Source organism: Colletotrichum gloeosporioides, assembly GCF_011800055.1.
Source record: "Colletotrichum gloeosporioides strain Lc1 chromosome Unknown consensus_74, whole genome shotgun sequence".
Classification (NCBI taxonomy): Eukaryota; Fungi; Ascomycota; class Sordariomycetes; order Glomerellales; family Glomerellaceae; genus Colletotrichum; species Colletotrichum gloeosporioides.
The window spans coordinates 384,125-405,117 of record NW_025544719.1 but is presented as its reverse complement, the minus strand read 5'-3'; the positions used below and the strand labels follow the sequence as shown (position 1 = coordinate 405,117).

The 20,993-nt window shown below is 53.6% G+C and overlaps 3 protein-coding genes across 3 annotated transcripts; all 3 read right to left on the bottom strand.

The window, feature by feature from the left end:
- Positions 1-8,682: 8,682 nt before the first annotated feature.
- Positions 8,683-11,038, bottom strand: GCG54_00003463 (uncharacterized protein; the record flags this gene model as incomplete). Its single annotated transcript, XM_045403536.1, has 3 exons — positions 8,683-8,720; positions 10,634-10,715; positions 10,766-11,038. The coding sequence occupies 3 exons, from the start codon at positions 11,036-11,038 to the stop codon at positions 8,683-8,685; spliced, it is 393 nt and encodes a 130-aa protein (XP_045259724.1).
- Positions 11,039-12,415: 1,377 nt separating this feature from the next.
- GCG54_00003462 (uncharacterized protein) lies at positions 12,416-13,313 on the bottom strand (the record flags this gene model as incomplete). Its single annotated transcript, XM_045403535.1, has 2 exons — positions 12,416-13,126; positions 13,182-13,313. Coding segments are annotated over 2 exons (843 nt in total), but the record flags the coding sequence as incomplete, so codon positions are not given.
- Positions 13,314-16,393: 3,080 nt separating this feature from the next.
- Positions 16,394-19,717, bottom strand: GCG54_00003461 (uncharacterized protein; the record flags this gene model as incomplete). The annotated part of the gene is made up of 3 exons (XM_045403534.1): positions 16,394-17,413; positions 17,466-19,255; positions 19,315-19,717. Coding segments are annotated over 3 exons (3,213 nt in total), but the record flags the coding sequence as incomplete, so codon positions are not given.
- Between the last annotated feature and the right edge of the window lie 1,276 nt (positions 19,718-20,993).

Here is a 20,993-nt window from a genome sequence, read left to right as displayed (position 1 = left end):
TGGGGCCCAGCTGACTCGGCGGTAATTGGTAGGGACGAAATTTGACAATGATGGCGGCCGCTCCTGGCTCCGGGCTGCGCTGCCTTGTTACTCCTGCTCCTGCTCCTGCTCCTGCTGCTGAATCACCTATGCGTAATTGTCTCCCTGTCGTTTTCTCTGGACCAAAGATTGTGTGCGACAAACATTCTGGTGTATTGTCGCGGGACGCACAGCAAGGTACCTTAGTGAGCGGCCTCCCCGCCCGAAAGCCCATAAACCATACGTACATACCTGTCCTCGGTGGACTTCGTATCAAGCCAACTCAGCGTATTCTTACCTGGGCACGTCGATATCGTTCGGTGGGCGGCGCCTCAAAAACTCCACATACCATTGCGGCGTCACTGGTCATCGCTGTGAGGTGACGGAAGAGGACGACGCGGCAGGAATAGCTCTGCGTCCCCGTGGTGGATGAGGACGTGAATGGCCAGGGGGCAGAGTGCGAGCAAGCACGACTTCGTTAAGCGGCAGGGACCAGCAGCAGACTGAGCGTCGGGCAGGGGGTGGGGACACAGGAAAGAGGACCACACCGGTGATACTGTGGAAATGGGTGGGAAGCGAGCCCCGCGGACACCTGCGAGCATGCTGCGTATATACCTTGGTACAGATACCTTACTGCGGTAAGGTACTTCCCACTCCTGCTCATCTCTCTGCAATCTGGCGCGTACCCAGTGTCCGCCATATCGCGGACCGCGAGAGAGTGAATGAGAAAGGTCTTCCAGGTCTGACTGACCGCAATAAACGATGGGCACACAAGGCAGCGGACGCTAGATCCAGAATCAGAAGCTCAGAAGCTCAGAACCTACACCTGCTAGTCCCTAATTGTGCTGCACTTCGTCGTGCGCACATGGGACCGGCAAGCCAGACACAAGCTAGAGCTGTTAGCGCTGGCTGGCTGGCTCCCCCGTTCCCTTGTTGGCGGTTCGCTCGAAACCCGTGTCTACAGTTTGCCTGTCCTGTCCAGTGAGCGACTGCGAATGCAAGAGGTGGAGATCGGTGTCATGAGCCGACGCAATCGCGTTAGCAGCAAGCCACCGTCCGTTCCAGCGCCAGCACTTCAGGAGCGAAACCCGTACGGGCAAAGAATCTGGAGCCGCGAAGAGCGTAGGGGAACCTTTGGGGCTTCTAAACAACGCCACGCCTGCCGCAATACCTTTGCGAGACCCAAGATATTTGGAAGGTTTGGCTGATTCTTGATTCCAGGCGACTTGGGCGATGATCACTGACCATCCTTTTCCAGCCGGGTGGTTCGTTCAGCGTGCGTACCGGGCAACTGTTGGCTGTGTCCCAGCCAAAAGGTCCTCGGGTGCCTTAGGTCGGGGCTGCTCCTCCACTCCCCATGAAATTCCATTCCCTTTTGCCCGTGCGTGCTCACTGCCCGCTGCACACTTGCCAGTGCGAACCCAAACCCAAACCCACACGGACAAAGAGCCGGAGACTCGGGCTCATCGTTCCTGTCAGGCTGGTTTTGCTGGCACTGTGGTCCCGTCCTGCGAGCAGGCGGACTGAGTCCGAGTCGTGCTGTTGTCCTGCAAGAATCGTGTGGACTTGCCTCAGGCCATCTGCGTCGCGGCTACAGGCCTCTCTGTCCATTCACCATAGCACTTCGGAATGAAGGCCTGCACAGGAACAAGCAGGCGAGGATAAGAAAGGACTCGTCCCTCTCTGGACTGCTGCCACCTGCGTACGCGGGCCCGGCTGTCGCCCGCCAAACCCGCCCATCCATCATCCGTTCAGCCAGCCAGCCAGCAAGCCAGCAAGCCCAGGGATCTCTCTCCTGTGACGCCCCCGTCCCTGCTGCTGCATCGCCATCTGCAGCCGCCTTCTGTTAGCTGCAGCTTGCGGTCCCCTCGATGCGCCTTTGGGTTCTTTGTACGTGCCTCGTACCGCTCTCGGCCTTCGCGCGATGTGGCTCATCTCATTGACCCGGCCTATCACTCGTTATTCCCGATCCCACCCCTCTCCACTTCCACCTCGGAAGGGCCAATCCCGTCTCGTCGTCCGTCCCAGCCCTTTCCTCGCCCCCCTGTCCGCACCACTACCCCATGCCCCGGTCCATGCCCAGGAGCTATCCAAGCCGGAAGTGCCCAGATGCCAGCATCTCCAGAATCGCTGCCAATGGGAGATGAGATTCTGGAGACGAGCCCTGCCCGTTGGGTTGCGTCCAAGTTACAGTGCGAAAGGCCGGCCCACATCCAAGGGTATGGAAAAAGATATGCTTGTTGCCTCTGATGGGTAGTGGGTGCCACACGCACTTGGTACATTTGCCGCCTTATGTAAGATTGGTTGTGCCCACAGAGTATGCCTTCGGTGCGTGCTGATTCCCATCGTTCGAAATGCAACTGATTTGACGAGGGAGGTGGAAGAAAACGCCCGTCGTTGTGAGACATTCTGCACACATTGCGAGGCATCTGCTCGTGGACATGGAGACGTGCTTCAGCGGCATCGCGTCGGCTGGGTTGTTCGACTTCCAAACCGTTCCACCCGTACTTTGGCTGCTGCAGACATTCGCCAGATGTCTGCTGTTTTCAATGTGCGTTTTTGATAGGCAGCCCAGAGGGCGGTAACAAGAAAGCCGCTGCCATTGTTCGGTGCACCACCACTCGGTGCGGCTTCTACCATGCACTAAATTTATGTGCCGAGCCGTCGAGATGCAAGATCGGCGCGTCGAGAGGCTCAAGTCTATGGTGGCCAGATCTCCTCACGGCCACGTCGGTAGGAAACAAGCTCTTCTGATATGCGAGCGCCAAAATGAAATCAAGCACCTTCGTTCCTTGTCCATTCATCTCTGAGGAGAACAACAAGGCCAGGAGAATTTGCGTACAGCAACATGGGCAACGAGATGAAGGTCGGTTTTGGCCTGCCTGCCTGCCTGGCTGCCGCACCAACAAGAGACATCTGCTGGAACCTTGAAGAGGGGAAAGTCGAACCATGGTGCTCAAAACGGGCGTCCTGTAAAGTGCGCCTGCAAGGCATCGGATGGCCTTGCCCTCAATTTTCTACTTTACCCCCCTCGGTGGACAGCAGACCCTGTACGACGGGGTCTGAAGAGCTGAAATCCCCTTGCTGCGGTACTGCATAGTAAGCAGTATCCGTCTCATCGGCACAGCCCGCGAAAAGGCCAAACCCCAGCATCCGGACGTCATATCTTCTCCTTTGCTTCAAATTAGGCTTGGCTCCGGTCTGAGTTGGCCAAAGTTTAGAAACAACATCTATCGGGGCCCAGAGAAACGCCGTAGCACCCGAGCAACCGTTCCCGGTCCTCATGCGAAGAGAAATGGGATTTTTCGTTCGCACTTGGAAACCAGAAACTTAGGACGACCGTCGACGTGGGTGTCGCGCCTCGTGTCCGTGACGCTCGTCATAGGGCACAGATTAGAGTTTCTGAGGGATCTCACAAGTTGTCGTGAATACCGATAACGCGTGACCTTGTTGGCTGTAGCGGGCAGCCACCCGAGCTTCTCCGCCGGGCGCCGCTTCTTGGTGTTCCTTTGATAGTGCTCTCTGGAATCCTCGAGGCTTGAAAAAACGCGATTAAGCCAACAAGGAGTGTCCGAAGAAGACTGAATCAGTTGCGCACCTGGGCAAGGACGATTCCGAGTGATCAGCATCAACCGAATCCCCTAGACCCCACACAGGAGATTTATTTATATTGGTATTGGCCGGGCTAAGAGGTCAAAATGAGAATGGTCCAGTGTCAGGGTCAGGGCAGACGGGGGGCTGTGGGGGACGGGCGGACGGGAATGAGGGACGATTTGAGCCAACGTGCCAGGACGAGTACTCCGTGCCAGATGGGCTTTTGAACGGACAAGTTTGTACGGCCGTGCATCTGTGAGCGTCGCGGCGGGCTGGCGGGTAGCACTCGTAAGGTTGAGAGTCTCGACCACGCTCGGAGGAAAAAGAAAAGGGGTGGGGTTGATCGTTTCCCATGTTGAATGCTGGAGGAAATGGAGCCAAGGCGCGATAAATGTTGCGGCGTTGTGAAAGCGTCGTGGACTGGGAAAGGAGGTCAGCTTCAGACAATTCGTTGCACAATTGATGCCAAGGCTGCATTGGCAATGCGAATGCTTGCCAACGAATCGCTCACAATTCGGGCTGGGGTTGAGTTGACTTGACGAGCACACGAGTTGGTTGCTTGCCTGCCCTGGCCTGGTGCTCTGCATTATCGTGTGCCTCTGAATGTGTCGTCTCAGTGCATCCGTACCATCAATTCTGCGCCGCGGTGTCGTAGCAGTGCGGAGACGAGTGGATATGTCGGGACCGAACGTTTAAGTTGCCAAGGCCCTGGAAGAGACTCATCCCGTCTTTTTTCTCTCTTTCTCGGGCTTCGACCGGGCGGCGCTTTGGAGATGGATTGCCAATGCAATGCGCTGCAGCCGCGAATCCTAAGTGCCATTCCAGACGTGTGATCTCATGACGGGTGTGAGAGAAGCGTGACAGCGCAAGGCACGCAGTATTGTTGGCAGCCTCGTGCTTTGGGCGTGGAGGCAGGGAAGGGCAGGCGGCGGGAGGGAGCTAGCGAGGATTGTGAGGGAAACGTCTCGTCGGGATCTGAGTGAGATGAAAGCAGCTGGCATCAGATCCCGAGTCTGGGTGTGTTTGCCACTTCCAGCATGCGTACGGTACGGTACCGCAGACATGGATGAACGGCGGCGCTTTGTCCACGTCGAGGAGGGGAGACTCAGAGGAGCCTGACTACTGCGTCCAGACAGACTCCAGGACCGCAGCTCCGGGTGTGCTGAGTGAGAAAATGGGACGAGGTGAGTGGTCAGAGTGTGTGAGGAGGTGTCTTGGATTCGTTATGCAATCCATAGCATCGGGTAACTGCCATCTCAAAGGGACGGGGGAGGTGATGACATGCTAAGGTAAGGTATTGGCAGCCCGGGCCTGTCGCAGGTGTGGTGCTGACGTTTGAGCGTGGCCTTGTCCGCCTATCACAGTAAAAGTGACCCCCAAAGCAGTGCCTTCTCCGTCAGCCTCCCCACTCACTTGCACCCAACGTGAAGGAGAACCGTCCCAAGTCCCAACACAGGCAACGCCAGCGGGCAGCGCAGCGGGCAAGCGGCCCAGCGGCCCAGCGAGGAAGCAGTGGTCAAGGGCCTTGCCATGGGCCTGGGTGCCTTGCCCTGTCGAGGGAGCTGCAAACTCCCTGAATTTGGGGGGTTTTGTCACCGAAATGCCCCAGTTGGCAATGAATGGGTAGGTAGACAGTGGAGCGGTGGAGCGGTGCGAATTCTGGGAACTGGAGACATAAAGACGGAACGGATGCGCTACGGGAATCGTCGCTCACCCGGCGGCCTGAGCGTCCCAAACCAACCGACGCGGAACAGGAAGTGAACTGCTGCCCTGAGATGGAAACCACCAAAAGGCGGGTCCACATTACCTTATGTAAGGTGGGTTACTCCAAAGGAGCACGACCTCCCGCCTGGGACTTCGCGCCTTCGCCTTTTGTCCCCATTGGCCCTTGAGGGGGAGGAGAGATGAGGAAGCCGCATTCACACTGCCCCGGACCTGTAACCTTGACACCCGACGGGATTGCTCGGGCAGTCCCCACCTCCAACTGCCCCCACCTGCCAGAACCTGCCCTGTCCTCGCACGTTCGTCTACCCGCCCAATCAGCCTCTCGTTCAGACCAGAGAGCCTTGCGTTGCGGCCCTTGCCAGTGCCTGCCGGCTAACAGTATCGACACTGTACCTGCATCCCCCCTGCTTCCTGCCTTGCAACCCATCCTCCTTCACGAACCCACTCTAGAAGCAACCTCGACCCGCATTTTGCTTAAGCGAGCAAAACGTGAATCCACCTCATGATCTGATTCCACCTTGCCTCCTCACTGACGCATCCGGTGCCCATCACGGCCGCCCCAAAAATCAAACTCTAATGGACGACGTGTCTATGAATATGTTAAAGAGGCGCCTTCTTATTCATCCTCTCGAACCATCATGATATCGTCCGATGCCTTTGCTAACGCAACGGTCCTGATGAGGGGTCTCCAATACCCAAGATCCAGAGTGAAGTGAGAACTAACCATGCAGGAGAGGGATCATTAACCGTCCAAGCGAGGCAAATCCGTACACTTCTTGCTTCATCCCCCAAACACCCACGGTCCGATTCATTAGCAACCAAACCTGTCAAAGAGGAATGGACAGGGACGCCACGCGAAGCTAGAGATCCGCACCTCTCCCCGTTGCGAGATGACTGACTGCGCCAAATATCAAATCCGACGGAAAGGTTCACCCTTTACCGTACAGATACCCAAGCCGCCGGCATGGAAAAACGCCTATCGAGACACACACACACTTTCTCCTTTTCATCACGCACTCCTGCGGCACAGGCGGCAAGAGCCCATGCTTGTGCTTGGCAATGTTTGCCTGTCTGCCTGTAAATAATTCACCCGCAAACTTCGGTTCTGCTTATGGCACAGTGAGCCACCGACGCCCGCAATTCGACAAGATACCAGTGATCGACCGTGATCACAAACTCATCCAGAAGGCCACGGGGAACCTTTTCACCACGCGTGATTGTCGCGTTTGCCCACATCGAGCCTGGTCCAGGTTCTTTCTCTCAATAGCGCTGCAACGTACGGTGGGCAAAGTAGCAATCAGCCTTCACTCTGTGAGACACGGCACGCAAGGGGAGAGGAATTCGCCGTTAAAGGGCAAATGTCAAGTCTGCCAGCTGGGAACACTTTCGAAATCCGCCAGGAACATACCACAATCGAAAGCCATCTCGCATGTCAGCCACATCATCTCGATTTACCATTCCCTCTTACCGCCCCAATCGGCTGCTCTAACTCGCCAGTGGACTGCCGCTGCTGCCATGTAACGCGACACATAATGGAAGCGTAAAGGGTAAGGAAGCTGCTGCCGAATTCACTGGTGGTGGTGAGGCTGTGAACTGGCTGAGTGGGTGACTGTACGGTTGGTTGGTTGGTTGGTTGGTTGATTCCTTGGTTGGTCGCGTCTACTGCGGTCTACCGTTGGACGACATGTCCCAGATCACCCATTCCCATCCAACCATCTCGTATTCCTCTATACCATGTCGCGGCGTGCGTTGGCCGTCCTGCCTTATCGAAGCTTCAAGACGTTTGGTCGCCGGTCGCACGGCATGAGGAAAACCCACCCCGGTCGGAGAGCTCCTACGCAGAAAGGGCAAACAGGTAGAACAATGGGCTAGGTGAGATGTGATGCCTGCCGTCATCAACCACACCGGATCTCTACCTGCGTCCTGCACGTGTTTATCGTCAGCCATGCAGGCTGGGAGCCTCCATGCGCACGCAACAGCGCTTGCACTTGCAGCCTTCCATCTCTGTTGCTCTATCTTTCTCACACACACATACACACACACAGGCCCCGTCTCGTTTCTCGTCTTTCTACAACGGTTGAGGCTGAAGCATTTCTTGACATCTCCACGCCGAGAATCAACGGGGGCGCAGACGTCGAGACACACGTACCGCCGCCCCTACATGGGAAGGGATGGCTTGACCTTTGCCCTCCGCCGTCAAAGGCACAGGCATGCAACGCCATGTCGAGAAAGAGAAGCTGCACGAACCCGTGCCTTTAAACAAGGGTTCCCCGAGCAGAGCCGGGCCTTCTCATCCCACGATTGCCCAGTCGTGCCTCAACCCACCAAGCCTCATGAAACCTCCATGGCCCCCCAAAGGGATTCTCAGCTCAGCTATCCTCGCCGGCGCCCTCCTCACTGGGTCATCCACAGACGCATACACACAAACAAGGATCCGAAGCTTGGTGCAGAGAAACCAGAAACATGCCCGGCGCACATACATACCTCTGTCAAGACAAGACACCATCAATGACATATGCCCTCCAGCTTTTCCCTCCTGCGGGCCTAATTCGGGCGCGCTGCACACAACACCACCATACGCCTTCAAATGCCGAAGCCGGGGAGAGGGAGGGGGCGAGGGTTCACGCCTTCCTGTTGTCTTAGTATCATTCGTTTTTGCCGGGTAGTAGCAGGCGCGGGCAATGGTTCCACGAGAGGGCAAAGACGGTCCATGTCCAGAGCCAGAATGGCATCATGGTTCCCTATCCTCGTTATTCTAGACGTTCGAGATCGCCGTGATACCTGCTGGTGCCGGAGGGCTTCCTCAACCACCTCTGCCAGCCTTTATTTTTCTCCTCTCGGCACCGTGTGACGTGATCTTTCACAAATGCCTCCCTTTCCCCCAAGATGCTACTTGCTTACAAACCGTTCTCCTCTCGTCAGGGTTCTCTGGTTCGCGCCAGTAACAGAAATCGGTTGACGCGAAGAGCGAAGGCGTGTGGGTGAGTGGGTTGGGTCGGGTGTTTGTGTGTGTGTCTCCCCCGTCTCAACCTATTTACCCCCATCCCAACATTCAAAACGTAAAACGGCCCTCTTTGTAAAAAAGACATCTCATCCCAGACACCCGTCGCGTTTCTCCAAGTTTTAGCCCGCCCGGTGACACCAAACGAACTTGTCGCAATTACTCGTTCATGGCTTTCGAAAGAGGGATCCAGGGGGTTTCTCTTCCAGCCTTCTCGCTGTGTGTGTGTGTGTGTGTGTGTGTGTGTGTGTGTGTGTGTGTGTGTGTGTTGTGTGTATTGTCGGCGACACTGCATGAAATCCTGTACTGTGCCAACACATGAGACTCTCTTACTCTCTCACTCTCTATCTGCAGTTCTGCTCCGGGTCTGCGGCTGCGGGCTCTAAATTGTCTTTTTCTCGATCCTCTATCTTGAGGGAAACTCTGTACCTTATTCCCGTAATCTGTGTTGCAGTATCTGTACGCTGTACGCCGGTATGTGTGTCCTCGACTAGACTTGCCGCCGAGAACCAGAAAACGAAAAAGAGTTCGCCGAGACAGGAACGCGCAAAGTCTCGTTTTCTTTTCTTGGGGTTTCTGCTGCTAGACGTGAGCCAGCAGTACTTGTCCTGTATGTGTGCGATGCGGCATGCGCCATGGTCCGTTCGTCTTTTGATACTGCAGTATAACTCAGCGCGTGGCGCGACGGTCATGTGCCCAGGAATAACTTACGAGCATTCCTCCCTGCAGCTCGCGGAAGATAAGAAGAAGGATCTAGGGGCTGAAAACCAATCTTAGACCCGGAGACATATTGGCCACGTGGTGAGGATTGAAGGATTGAAGGAGGACGAGAATGAGGCTTGCCGCCAACGACCAGGTTGCGGTTTTGAGAAGCTGTCCCCGGGTTCATCGGTTAGAAAATAGAGACAGAATGCCTTTCGTACGAGCATTGCAGCATCTCGATTTGTGACTGCAGCAAGGTCATGTATTGGATTTTTCTTTTTCGTGAAAGTGACGCATGTCTTGGTGATGTTTGGGCCACCTCGGTGTTTGCTTCTAGCTGCTTCTCGCTACTGCATGTCTTGCTTCGAGAGGCGGGTCCTCGGGGAGTTTGACGTTCCCGTTGATTCTGACGGCGGGCAGCAACGGGATATGGACAGGTGTCCGGCGTTTGGGTTTCTGGGTGTTGGCTTGGTATATCCTCATTGCCGATCATTGATTGTTTCTCTGATAAAGGGGGATGGTGTGATTTGCTCTCTCGCGGAGTTCCGCTACCATATAGTTGCTTCTTCCGTGTGCGTTTCGTCAATGCGCTCGTTCAATGAAGTCGGGACTGTAGAGGTTTTATTGCTTTTCGGCTCCGTAGGCTGGTTCTACCCAATATCTCCCTGTGTCAGGAAGGCTTGTTATTTGGCGCTCTTGGGGCATCTTGTGACGTTCAGAGGACAGACAGTCTCCATTTCATGAAGTGCGTTGACATTGCCGAAGCCGAGTGTCGACTCCAAGGTGTGACTCCAAGGTGTGACGGTAAGGACCGTAGATCAGCAGCAGGGCGTACTTGCCAAAGGCACGCAGAAGAGAATACAAGTCAGTCTCAAGTCTCATGTGTGGTGCCTCATGACATTGTAATTCACGCAATTCAGGGCTTAAGGACACTAGAGGTAGTCAAAGTGATGAAGCCACTAGATACAGTTCATTCCTCGTGACTTCGGGGACCGATATCTTACATATTATCTTCATTTGGGAGCATGTTTACGACATGGGAATCTTGTTCATATAACTTCGAATGAGTGTGAGATGTTCGGCTCATCGGACCACTCACGTAGTTTTGTTCTTGAATATCGAGCCAGGACTCCATGGTATCTGCCCCCAATGAGGCTGATTTCAACCGAACGAACGCTCAGTTGTATCTTCCGGCCATTGATGATGAACAGGATCTCACACTTGGATGGTAGTCTCATTTCTTGCAATTACTGGCCAGGCACACACTCTGGTTGATAAGAGAAGATACTGCAGACCGGCCAATAGCGCTGTAATTCTGATTGAAAACTTGTTTGCAATGACTCCTTTGAGAGTCTTTTAGGTATTGAACAAGTGCCCGTTTGAAAATTTCCATCTAAAGCTCTCGATGGTCGTCGGGGTTGGGCGCTGAGGTCTGATCAGACTCGCTGTTATCTAAAGGCTGAACATTCTGCGACTGAAGTCGAGCAACTGAATCCTGTTAGCCAAAAAGTCTCCAAAAAAGCATAGCTTGTTTCGTCTCAACCCTATACGGAAGACGAGACCTAGAAACGGGAGTATATCCTACACACTTACCCTTCCTAGCACACTCACAGGCCTGCCCCTCGGTGAGTGAATTTTGATGCACCAGGGCCGTGGTTCCTTCAAAGAACAGCTGCTATCAATATCATCAGCAATTGGACCCGAATGACTCAGGCCGTAACTTACGTAGACAAATATTTCCATCTTCTCCAGCTCTAGTTCGAATCGTCGGACGATGGCCTCGTCGACGCTGCTGTTTTTGAGTTGCGTGATGAAGGCGGCCAGCTTCTGAGCATCGCCCTGGCTGTACCGCGTCACATTACGAATGCTGTCGAGTACGACCTGTTTGGCGTGAATGTTATCTCGCAGGTCATGGAGATACGTGCTGATTTGATCCTGGTCAAGTTCCCCAGAGGGATATCTCGGGCGGGCGGTTCGGATAGGGCAGTAGCCGCGCATGATGACTCTTTGTAGTGACCAGTAGGCTAAATGAGTTGTTCTGGATGACGGTTGATGTTAACTGATGCGAGGGATCTCCTATATAACGAAGAGTTTTGCTAGTCGGGCAGTGTTCACTAGCTATCCGGGCAGTATCCCCTATGATCCGATTATAGAGAGAACGATAGAAGGAGTAATAACGATAACAAAAATAATAACAATAACAATAACGATGACGATAATGACGACAATAAAGATAACGATAGCAATAACAGTAATAACAGACGACGATGATAGATAATAACGACGACGAAAGCGAGAATAGGAAATATGATAGTCGCTCTAGATATAGACTACAGATTATATACGTGTATATAGATACTGCCCGGATAGCCAAATAACACTGCCCCACTAGCAAAACTCATAAAGAAAGGTCCAAGGGAGAGGATCTGTCTCTGGAGTCTCTGGAGGCAGAAAGAGGTGAGGCTTCGCTACCCTAGTCGACCTGACAATGTTACCCCTTTGTTCAAGCTTATCTTGTACAGGCCGTGACCCTCAAAGTTGAAGTTCTTTGACAGCGAGGACACAATCACCGGCCTTTGATGAAACAAGGCAAAGGGTCGTCACTTGTCAATTTGGCAACAGTTTCATTCGAAACATGAATCGGAAGAACTGCTATCAAATCCCAAATTTACAATTTCACTCGGGGGAGCTTAACAACCGTAGAGTGCAATTGGGAAGTCCCGGGGGCTGCTTGGGTCTCCATTCACCTTGATATGGCCAAAAGTTCGGCTTCCTGAGACTCTTGGCTGTGGATTGTTCGCATTCAAGTGTGATTGCGATACAGCAACAACGAGAACTGAACAATCAGAAACAATGAAAGCTTCGACCCATAAAAGACCACCATCATACAAAGACAACAACATGGAAGGTGACGGCATTATAGACAAAAGGACCACAACCCACCAGATGCTTTCATAATACAAACATCGCTATAAAGAGTCCACGTGAACACGACATTCATTGTCAATATGAGGGACTACCATAACCAATTTATTACACATTAATGGGTCTTTCCTTCAAGTGCTCCCGCCCTCCTGCCACCTCTTCAAATGAAATGGGAATCATTCATATAATCAAGCGAGTGAGGGTATTTCCAAACGAAACTCCGCCTAGTCTATGCGCCCGTCCGCACAGTCAACTACTGCGTCAAAAGAGTGTGCTCCTTTCCTCTTGTGGGACTTCATCATTTTCGACTCCGTATCGTCGAAGCGTTGAAATATTTGTGTCGTCCATGGCGACTTGATGCCACATGCGTCGGCGACTCTTTGATATGACTGGGCTCATCCTCGTCATTTGACATCGACAAGCCCTAACATCGGAGAGTCCAAATGCCACTTAGACAGCAGCCGTAGCGGAAGGTGCCGCCGGGTTATCAGCGGCAGACTTCTCAGGGAAGTGTCCTCCCTGAGGAACGCGGCCGTACTGAGTAAAGTAGAGGTTCAAGGCGTTGTAGTCCCACTTCCTGGACAGCATGAGAAAGAGCGCGGAGCCGAAGGGGATCATGAAAACGTCCAAGATGCCGAAGAAGATGAAGTGAGGGGTGACGCCAATCTTGTTGCCGCCCTCGGAGACACCAAAGGCGATGGGGTAGAGCAGCCACAGGAGGTTGAAGTAGCCGGCGAGAATGAGGTAGTCGCCCGTAGTACCGACGCGCTTGGCGCCCACGGTGCCCTCGGTGAAGGTGGAGGCTGCCATGGCGAGGTAGGCGATGGTGCCGAAGACGAAGAAGCCCCACTTGTAGACGGAGGGCGTGTAGGCGGAAACGAGGTAGCTGATGACCCAGACCCAGGAGAGGAAGACGTGCCAGGCGATGGTGGCCCAGGAAGAGTTGGATACAAGGCCGAGGAGAATGTTGACGATGGGGAAAGAGACGACCCAGTTGATGTACTTGTTGAAGAAGATTTGGCGATCCGAGACGAGCGACCAGCCCAGGTCGGAGGCATTCGAGAAGTAAGTGATTGCACCGACGAGCAGGGCGATGTTGAGGAGATAGTGGAAGATCTTTTCACCGCTTCTAGGCTTGAAGGATAGAGCGAAGACGCCGAGCTGCGGACATGTTAGGGGGTTGTTGAGGTTTTGAGATGGATGAAGGCCGACTCACGAAGACGAAGGAGTAGATGGCCACGCAGGCCCAGAGCCAGTTTGAGCCGTTGACACTGAGGCGCTGCTCGACCGCAGGCGGCGGATTGATGTCGAGAGCCTCGTTTACTCGCTTCAGAAGAACACCCATGACTACTTGTGGTAGTCGGAGACAGTGTATGGATTCAACGGGATGAGATAATAATGATTTTTGTTGCTATAAGATCTGGATAAGATTGTCCCTAGCGATGCTTGATGGTATTGTGATGAACCAAAACAAGGTATGACAGGAGGGAAAGGAGGAGTGGTCTTATACTTTTCGTCGTGCAAAACTTCTCCCGTCCTACAAACACTGAAGTCACCATGAGGTTCCAGAACATGAAGCACACATCACTCCTGCAAGTTGACTGTCACGTCAAACTCCGAGTCCGCCGACGTCTGCCCCCGCCCGAAAGGAGACCTACGATTCGAGGCCGAACTGCAAGATCCCCCGTCCAATGATCTGAGCGAGCCGCACAGGTCATGGTCTCCTAGACGGATGAGACGGGCGGAAGCTAGGTGAGCCATAGAAGGTTCCGCTACTGTCAGAAATCTGAGAAAGTCAGAAGACCTTCTGACTGAAGTCAGCCAAGGTCGGGGTCTGGATGCAACGGTCCTGCACGAGGGAAGAAGACGAAGTGGGCCATTGTGCGTTCCCACGAGAGGTCCGCTCCCAGGGCTGCCGGGGAGCAACCCTGGACCAGAGTCGTAGCTTGTTTAACGTTGTTCCAATCCAGTGTGTCCATGTGTGAAGGTGCCGTGGGGAAGTGTGATGAGTCGATGATCGGACCAGAAGTGACAAGGGGTTATGTGAGCGCCAGAGCCGCTTGCGCCGGAGGTATCCCGGTACTCACCTGCGGGAGTGCCTGACCATGACACCGAGAATGGTGTTGACAGGGGTCAGGCTAGGCAAATTGTATCGTTACTCCATCTCACTCTGGCATAGCAAAGGTCTCAGTTCTTAGATGAAAAGCATGGTCATGATCGGAATCTAGTATTGAACGGTAGTTGTCGCAGAGATGTGGCGCGCCGGCTCTCGAGCACAGGCGCACTTTGTGATCCTCATGACATGTAGGGGTCCTTGGGTTGTCAATCAGACTTCGGACTACTTGCTTGGTAACTTGAGTTTTGAAGCCAACGGGAGGACTAGCGTGTACGCAGTAGTCATGTTGCTTCGAAGTGTGGGAGACGAAACCAAATGCCGACCTATGGAGGTGAATGCACAGACGCACCGCTCGCCATTTGCTACCCAAGATAAGAGACACGACCCTTGTCGCGACTCGGGAGTGACCTGATGTTCGTGACAATGGAAAGTGAAGGAAACCTTGCAATGGGAAAAACTGCAGAATGGCGCTTCCCGAGACCCAATCATTTCCCGCGTGGTTCGGCATTGGTGGGAGGTGCTGCTACTGGAAAGATTGATAATCCTAGAGGACAAATGAAAAAGAATTTCCAAGAGGAAGCTATGACATCGTTTTGATGCCAACCTGCATGCCAATCGCACGTGGTTCTCGATATCCAAAGGATGACCCGCTCCGGGATCCCCGGCCGGCCTCAGCCGGCGGACGTTCGGGACTATCGGAACTCGCCCACGTCCTCTTTGTCCGATGACTAAAGGGTGCATTTTCTAGACTCATAGCATCCATTGCCTTCGGTCGGTGACCCAGCGGCGTCTACCCCCCGGCCATCGTGCTCCGGCTGAGACGAGGCTTCAAAGTTGAATCCTGTGATGGGGGGTCGACGTTGCCTTCCACCATCTCACCTCACGAAACTCGTCCCACCACTGCCACCCACCAATGCTCTCTCTTTCCCCTCCGACCCGGACGCTGATTGTTCAATTGACTTGTAGCATGCGACCTCGAGCTCAGAGCTCTCGAGTCAACACGTAAAAGTTTCGAGATGATGGCGGGGTATCAACGAACCCAACAGAGCCTGTCAGATGAAGGTATCGCGGCGTACCTTCCAGCCAAACCATCTCGGCCTCGCGCGCTTATTCGTTTCTTGCAACCGGGTAGCACACGGGAAGCTACACCACCAAGCGCCATGGCGGCAGGTAGTTGGGACGCAGCGGGCGCCGCACCACAGATTCTGCAGGCGGTTTCTCGATGAGTCGCTCCTCGTTCGCATGCAACTATCCCTGTCTGTGATGGGGAGGTCCACACCCTCACGTCATGCCACCAAGACCCCTGCGCGCCCCGAACGACGACCCTGCCGTCGATCGTTGGCCCGGTTTGGACCCTTGCACATGCAGCGCCGCCCACTGAACCTCTGGTGGATCCCCCGCCCAACGGCTCGAATCCCACTACCGATACTTCTCCTGGGTTGTTGGAGGGCTTTTCCAGAGCTTTCTTCTCTGTGTCCTCTCGTGATCATCAGATCACATGGAGGAGATGAACTCATCCGCGGCTTCCGGCACACCGGTCGTCGAATAGCATCTTGTCACCAGTGACAGCTTGGATACAGCTTGAATAGTTAACAGCGATGGTTAGAACACACATCGGCTAACAAGCTCAATGAACGTCTTTCGGCAGTCACCGAAGAGTCCTCGAAGTATATCTCGCCATCGTGTGGCCTGGGAGTTAATGATCAGAGAACTTTTTCACCTACAGGCGTTGACGTCCGAAACTCCGCTACCGAGTGAGACAGCAGCCGAGATCCCCCGCAAGATGTAACCTCGCCGTAAGATGAGTAAGAACTCAATTCACCCGCACCGAACGTCTCTCGGAGAAATATTCTCTTGAGACTTTCTGATGTAGGTCTGGATAGCTCGTCAAAATGACGAAGAAACTCCGAGATACGCAGCAGGGCTGGGGCATGGATACTAACTTTCATTACCCTGTCTTTGTGACCATATCAGTACGTGGGAAGGAAATCTCTTGGTAGCAACCACCTCACCCTCAAGCGAACGACAAGATGTAAGGCTTATGTCCTTTGGCACGTCTGACCACAACACCAACACAAGTTCACATTCCTTAGTAGTCGAAGATAATATCATTACAGTGCTCTGAGTGACTGATGAAAGGTACCAATTATCCTAGACCATGGACTGATGAATGTTTGCAGAATCCGAAGTATGCCTGTGCTTCATTCATCATGTACCGTTGTACCGTATACAGTATCCCTGTAGCAAAACTCTCCATGTACAGTCTATCGTACATTCATATGAACCGGCCGATCCAACACCCTTTCCTACTTCTAATAACTGCTGACCTGCTTCATTTGCCAAACAGCGCTCTTAGCCCTTTCCCTCACGTCTAATTCACAATCGTCCTCTAAGCCCTCAAGTTTGGTAAGGAAACCTAACTTCTTCAGCTCATACGCTCTCTGCGCGCATGCGCGCGCATCGCTCTCATCATCCTGCCATGTCAGGTTGCTGATCAGATGGCAGAGAGCCACCCGTACCTCCTTGTCCTTGCTGTTAAAATGGTTCGCAAGGAGTTTGAGTAGATCTGTCTGGGCGATCACCAGCTGCCGATGCTTTGGGATACTCGCGGCCATATGAACCAGAATAAATACAACTGCTTCGATGATCTTTGCCTGAGGGTAGAGCACCCGGGCCTCGCGTCCCGCGGCAGATCCTCCCGAGCGTCTCGACGTGGGATGGAGGACCTTGGCCTGAAGTTTTCTGGCCAGTATGTCGAAGAACCTGTCCTGCCCAAGCTCGCTGAACAGGTAGTCAATCATCTCCGTGGTCTCGTTCGCCGACTCTGCGCTAGAGCCAGAACCAGCCGCCCCGATCAGGTTTCGGATGAAATCAAGCCCCTGCTCCTGGATGGCAAGATCGTCATTCCGTGCTTTTCTGAGTGGGTTGAGTTCAGCCTCGCGCAAGGCTGCTAGCCTAGCTGCTGTTTGCCGGAACTTAGCGGGTCGCTTCCCATCTACGTCTTGTGGTGGGATGCTGGAGCTCAACCAAGACCGAGATAATGAATCCGGCTGATCCATCTCCACATCGCCATCCATGTCGTCGCCAACGTCTATAGCATTCTGCTTGTCCATCTTTGACCTCGCGAGGAACAGTGCATCGTCCTCGGTATCATCGCAGATGAGCTGCACAAGCCAACCGGATTCAAGCTCCTCTAGACATTGCTTCTTGGTCTCGGGATCAACGGCATGGACGAAGTGCTTCAATGCCCATAGGGCATTGAGTCGTAACGCAGCGTTGAGCGAGTGTGCATGCTCACACAGTATTTTCATTACGCCCTTGTCGGCCAGGACCTAGAACGACCATTAACACCGACTTTCTTAAATGTCTCGGCTTGCAACTTACTTCTCTCATTGGACTCACTTCGGTGACCAAATTGCAAATCGCAGCGGTTGCAGCAATTTGGACGTCCACGTTCGGGTGCCTGAGGAAACGGTATAGGGGGACGGCGACTGCGTAATCGACCAGGGAAGTCCTCAAGATACTCACGGAACGCGACAACATTCTGACTGCATGACAGCCAGCAACCAGCACAGACAGGGGATTGCTTCCGTATCCAGAGTTGTGATCTGATGCAGAGGCGTCGGGTACAAGTCCATCTGGCTCGCTATTCTTCGAACGGTCCTTTGGATTTGAGGGCTTTCCAGGTGTCGGTGAAAGGGACTGAACAATATGGGCTACGACGTCCTGTTCAACAAAGGCTTTGCGATACTCGTCCTTGCCTGCCGCAAGTGCCCCGATCGCCTTGAGTGCGCTTTCACGCATTCTTACTTTGTGCGCCAGGAGCGGAGGTTGCCCTTCTGGCCCCAGAGCAAACGACGAATAGGTACTTTCCAACTCCATGCCCGTGTCCGCCTGGGGTGACCATAACTTAGCGTATGCTGACGGTGGAATCGGCTCATACGCATCTTTCAGAAGCTTGCTGAAGGACTTGACAGCGCCGCAATCATAGGTCGCTTTCTGGAGGTGTTCGCTGTCCGTGATCATGCGAGCCAGTATCGCCGGTGTTCGCTCCAGGATCGTCCATTTCATAGCTGTGTCCGCGTCAACCAAAGGAGACTTAACCACTGGTGGCGATGCCTGAAGTTGATCTAGCATGTCCATAAGCACAGGGACCACGAGGAGGCCAAGACTGGTTTCTCTTAGATGCTTGCTGCCAAAACCGGATCTGAAGAGCGTTGTCAGAAGGTTGGCGGCCATCAATCGTTCCACGTTCTGACGTGTCCTGACCAAGAGAATGAGCCATGGGATGAGTGGAGTCTCCTGGTCCTCCTCGGATTCGCCTTCGTTGCCGAAAAGCTCAAACCGTGAAGCCTCCCAAACTGACGCAGTTGAACTGTACTTGCTCGCCGCAGAGCGGGCGCGCTCTCGGGCATCTGAAACTCCCAGAGAGGGGAAATGTGACTGCTGAGAGCCATAGAGTCGCCCCTGGTGTATTGGGATAGCAGGGAGGAGATAATCCATAGCACTAAGACTTTGCTGGCGCGCATACCCGAGGCCGCTGATTTCGAGCGAGTTCCAAGGAGCTCGAATCTCCTTGGACGGGGTGAACTTCAGAGACGGGAAAATAGCCATAATGGCCGGAGAGCATAAAAGCATACAAGCCCTGAAACGCGAGTCCGAAATGATGGTAGCTAAAGCCTCCAAGATAGGTACCAAGTTGGAAGTCGAAGGCTCCGGTTCGGGGAAGAAATCAGACGTGTGATCCACTCGCCCAAATACTTCAGCGTATGGAATGACATGCCCTTGACCAACAGCGATACTCGCCAGTCTTGTTGCGAGTGAGTCGAGAACATCAGAATTCGCCAGGGCAAGCTGATGCCTTTCCTCTCGACAAAGCTTACTGATTATGTTCGCTACCAACGCGATTTGGGTCTGTTGTGCCGCGGTGTTAGACGCGCCTGACAATATCGCATTCAAAGACTCGATGTGTTCGGGCGCAAAGACGGCCTCGGCCAAGGCCTGTGTATCCACTGGTGAGTCGGGTGTTGCAAGTGCAGAAGACTCGACGATATTGAGCAGCGCGCGGAGGGCCGTGGTAACGAGCAAGGGAGCATTCGAAACCGGGCAGACGTTCGCTAGCAAAGCAGGTAGGGCACCGGCAGCCAGGATTGGCTCGACAAACGCAGTTCCTCCTGAAAACATTGAAGTCAGCATGCGATTAGAAGACGAACGTGCCAGAATGGAAACGCACCATTGGCGAAGCTTGCCAGAAGCTGAAGAGCCTGGAACCTTACGGTCTCCTCCTCACCTATCGATCGCGGGCTGCCATGGGGGGCACCGTCCTTGCCATTCACCTTGGCTGGTGACCGAGCAGCGTTGAGTATCTTGACGATGGGTTCCAGCACGCCGCGCCGAGCCCACTGCTCCTTCTTTTGCGCATGGCCAACAATGTCATTCTTGAGGGCCCGCAGCGCACTTGTCTGTTCGATATAGCTCCTCGCGCTGAGGATCTGGGAAAGAATCGGAGGACTCGAGGACCGGGCCATGATGGAAGTATTTGGTGATGATGTGGGGAAAGGACCTCGGCTCTCTGCTGTCAACTTCAACCAGCACGTCGTGTGCTTGCAAGGACGAAGTGGTGCGGCGGCGACGGAGCTTGCGTCAGAGGCCAAGGTCCATGCAAATGGTCGAGTGTCAAGCAGAAGCGGTTTGAGCTTCGCACAGCGTTGCCAAGCGTTTTCTCAGAGCGCCTAGAAATGCAATAATCGATGATTTTCTCGAACGGAGGGGGGGATGTCGTGGGAGAGTCGTTGACAGTGGTTACTCAAGATGCAGATGAGCCGGGAAGTCGCCCGCGAGACGGAGCACGATTAATCACGTCAAGATCGATAGGTATCGGTAGGCTGGGAGACTGACTGGTTACCAGTGCCAGTTGGCGGCACCGGGGATGGCCAAGGCACGTGCACTGCACATCGTAACCAACCGTTTTCAGAATCCTCACATGCTAGCTGAAGCTTGGGGCAGCGTGGCAGCGTTGGTCAACACCGGCCTATCGTCAATGCAACGATTCCTGCCACCACCTTTCGACTCATGCCGGATCGGTGCTAATGTAGCATAATCCTCAGAACGAACATGCTGGAGGCTGCAAGCTTATGGGGAGTTCATCTTGACTATATGCACCCTCCCGCAAGCTCCATTGAACCACGACTTTTATTATATGTTGTATGCAGTTCCCAATCTGTCTCACTCTTCCAGTGTCTATCCAGTGTTATGATTCACACAGAGGATGTTTCCGGAAGGAGACGAATTAAAGTTTACTGGCCCGTCCCCCCAGCTGTCCAGAGAGCGTAAGCCAATATGGAAGACCTGAACAGAGCGAGGGTCATCACGTGATGGATGTGTGTCTTGCCGTCCTCATTGGCGCAATCGGTTTAGCGCGTCCGACTTTTACGGCTGGTCCTGGCCGAGGAAATCGGAAGGTTGTGGGTTCGAGTCCCACATGAGGAGAACGTGTTTCTTTTTGCTTGTTTAATAGCTGTTTTCTTGAAAACTTTTGCTCATTCTTGCCTATTTTTGTTTCTCTCTTCTCTCAATATTGAATTAGCCTCACAATATCATCTCATTTAATGAGCAAAAATAGTATAGAGAGGTTATTGAAATTCTAGTAAACTGCGAGACTCGCAGATCAGATAAGAAAAGTGTGACGATTCGTTGTCAAGCCCTCAGCGGAAGCTTAGTCGCACAATACAACGGTCACCGCGATGCGTCTTCCTGGTGCAGAGAGTAGAAGCCGCCGACCACTGTAGTTTTCGTTTGTGAGTCGCGCTGGTAAGTGTGGTCCTTTACGAGGCGTTGTTCAACCCACGCGGAACGGAACGAGTTATTAACTTCCACACAGCGGAGTTGCTAATTTCTCTATATGTGTGAGAC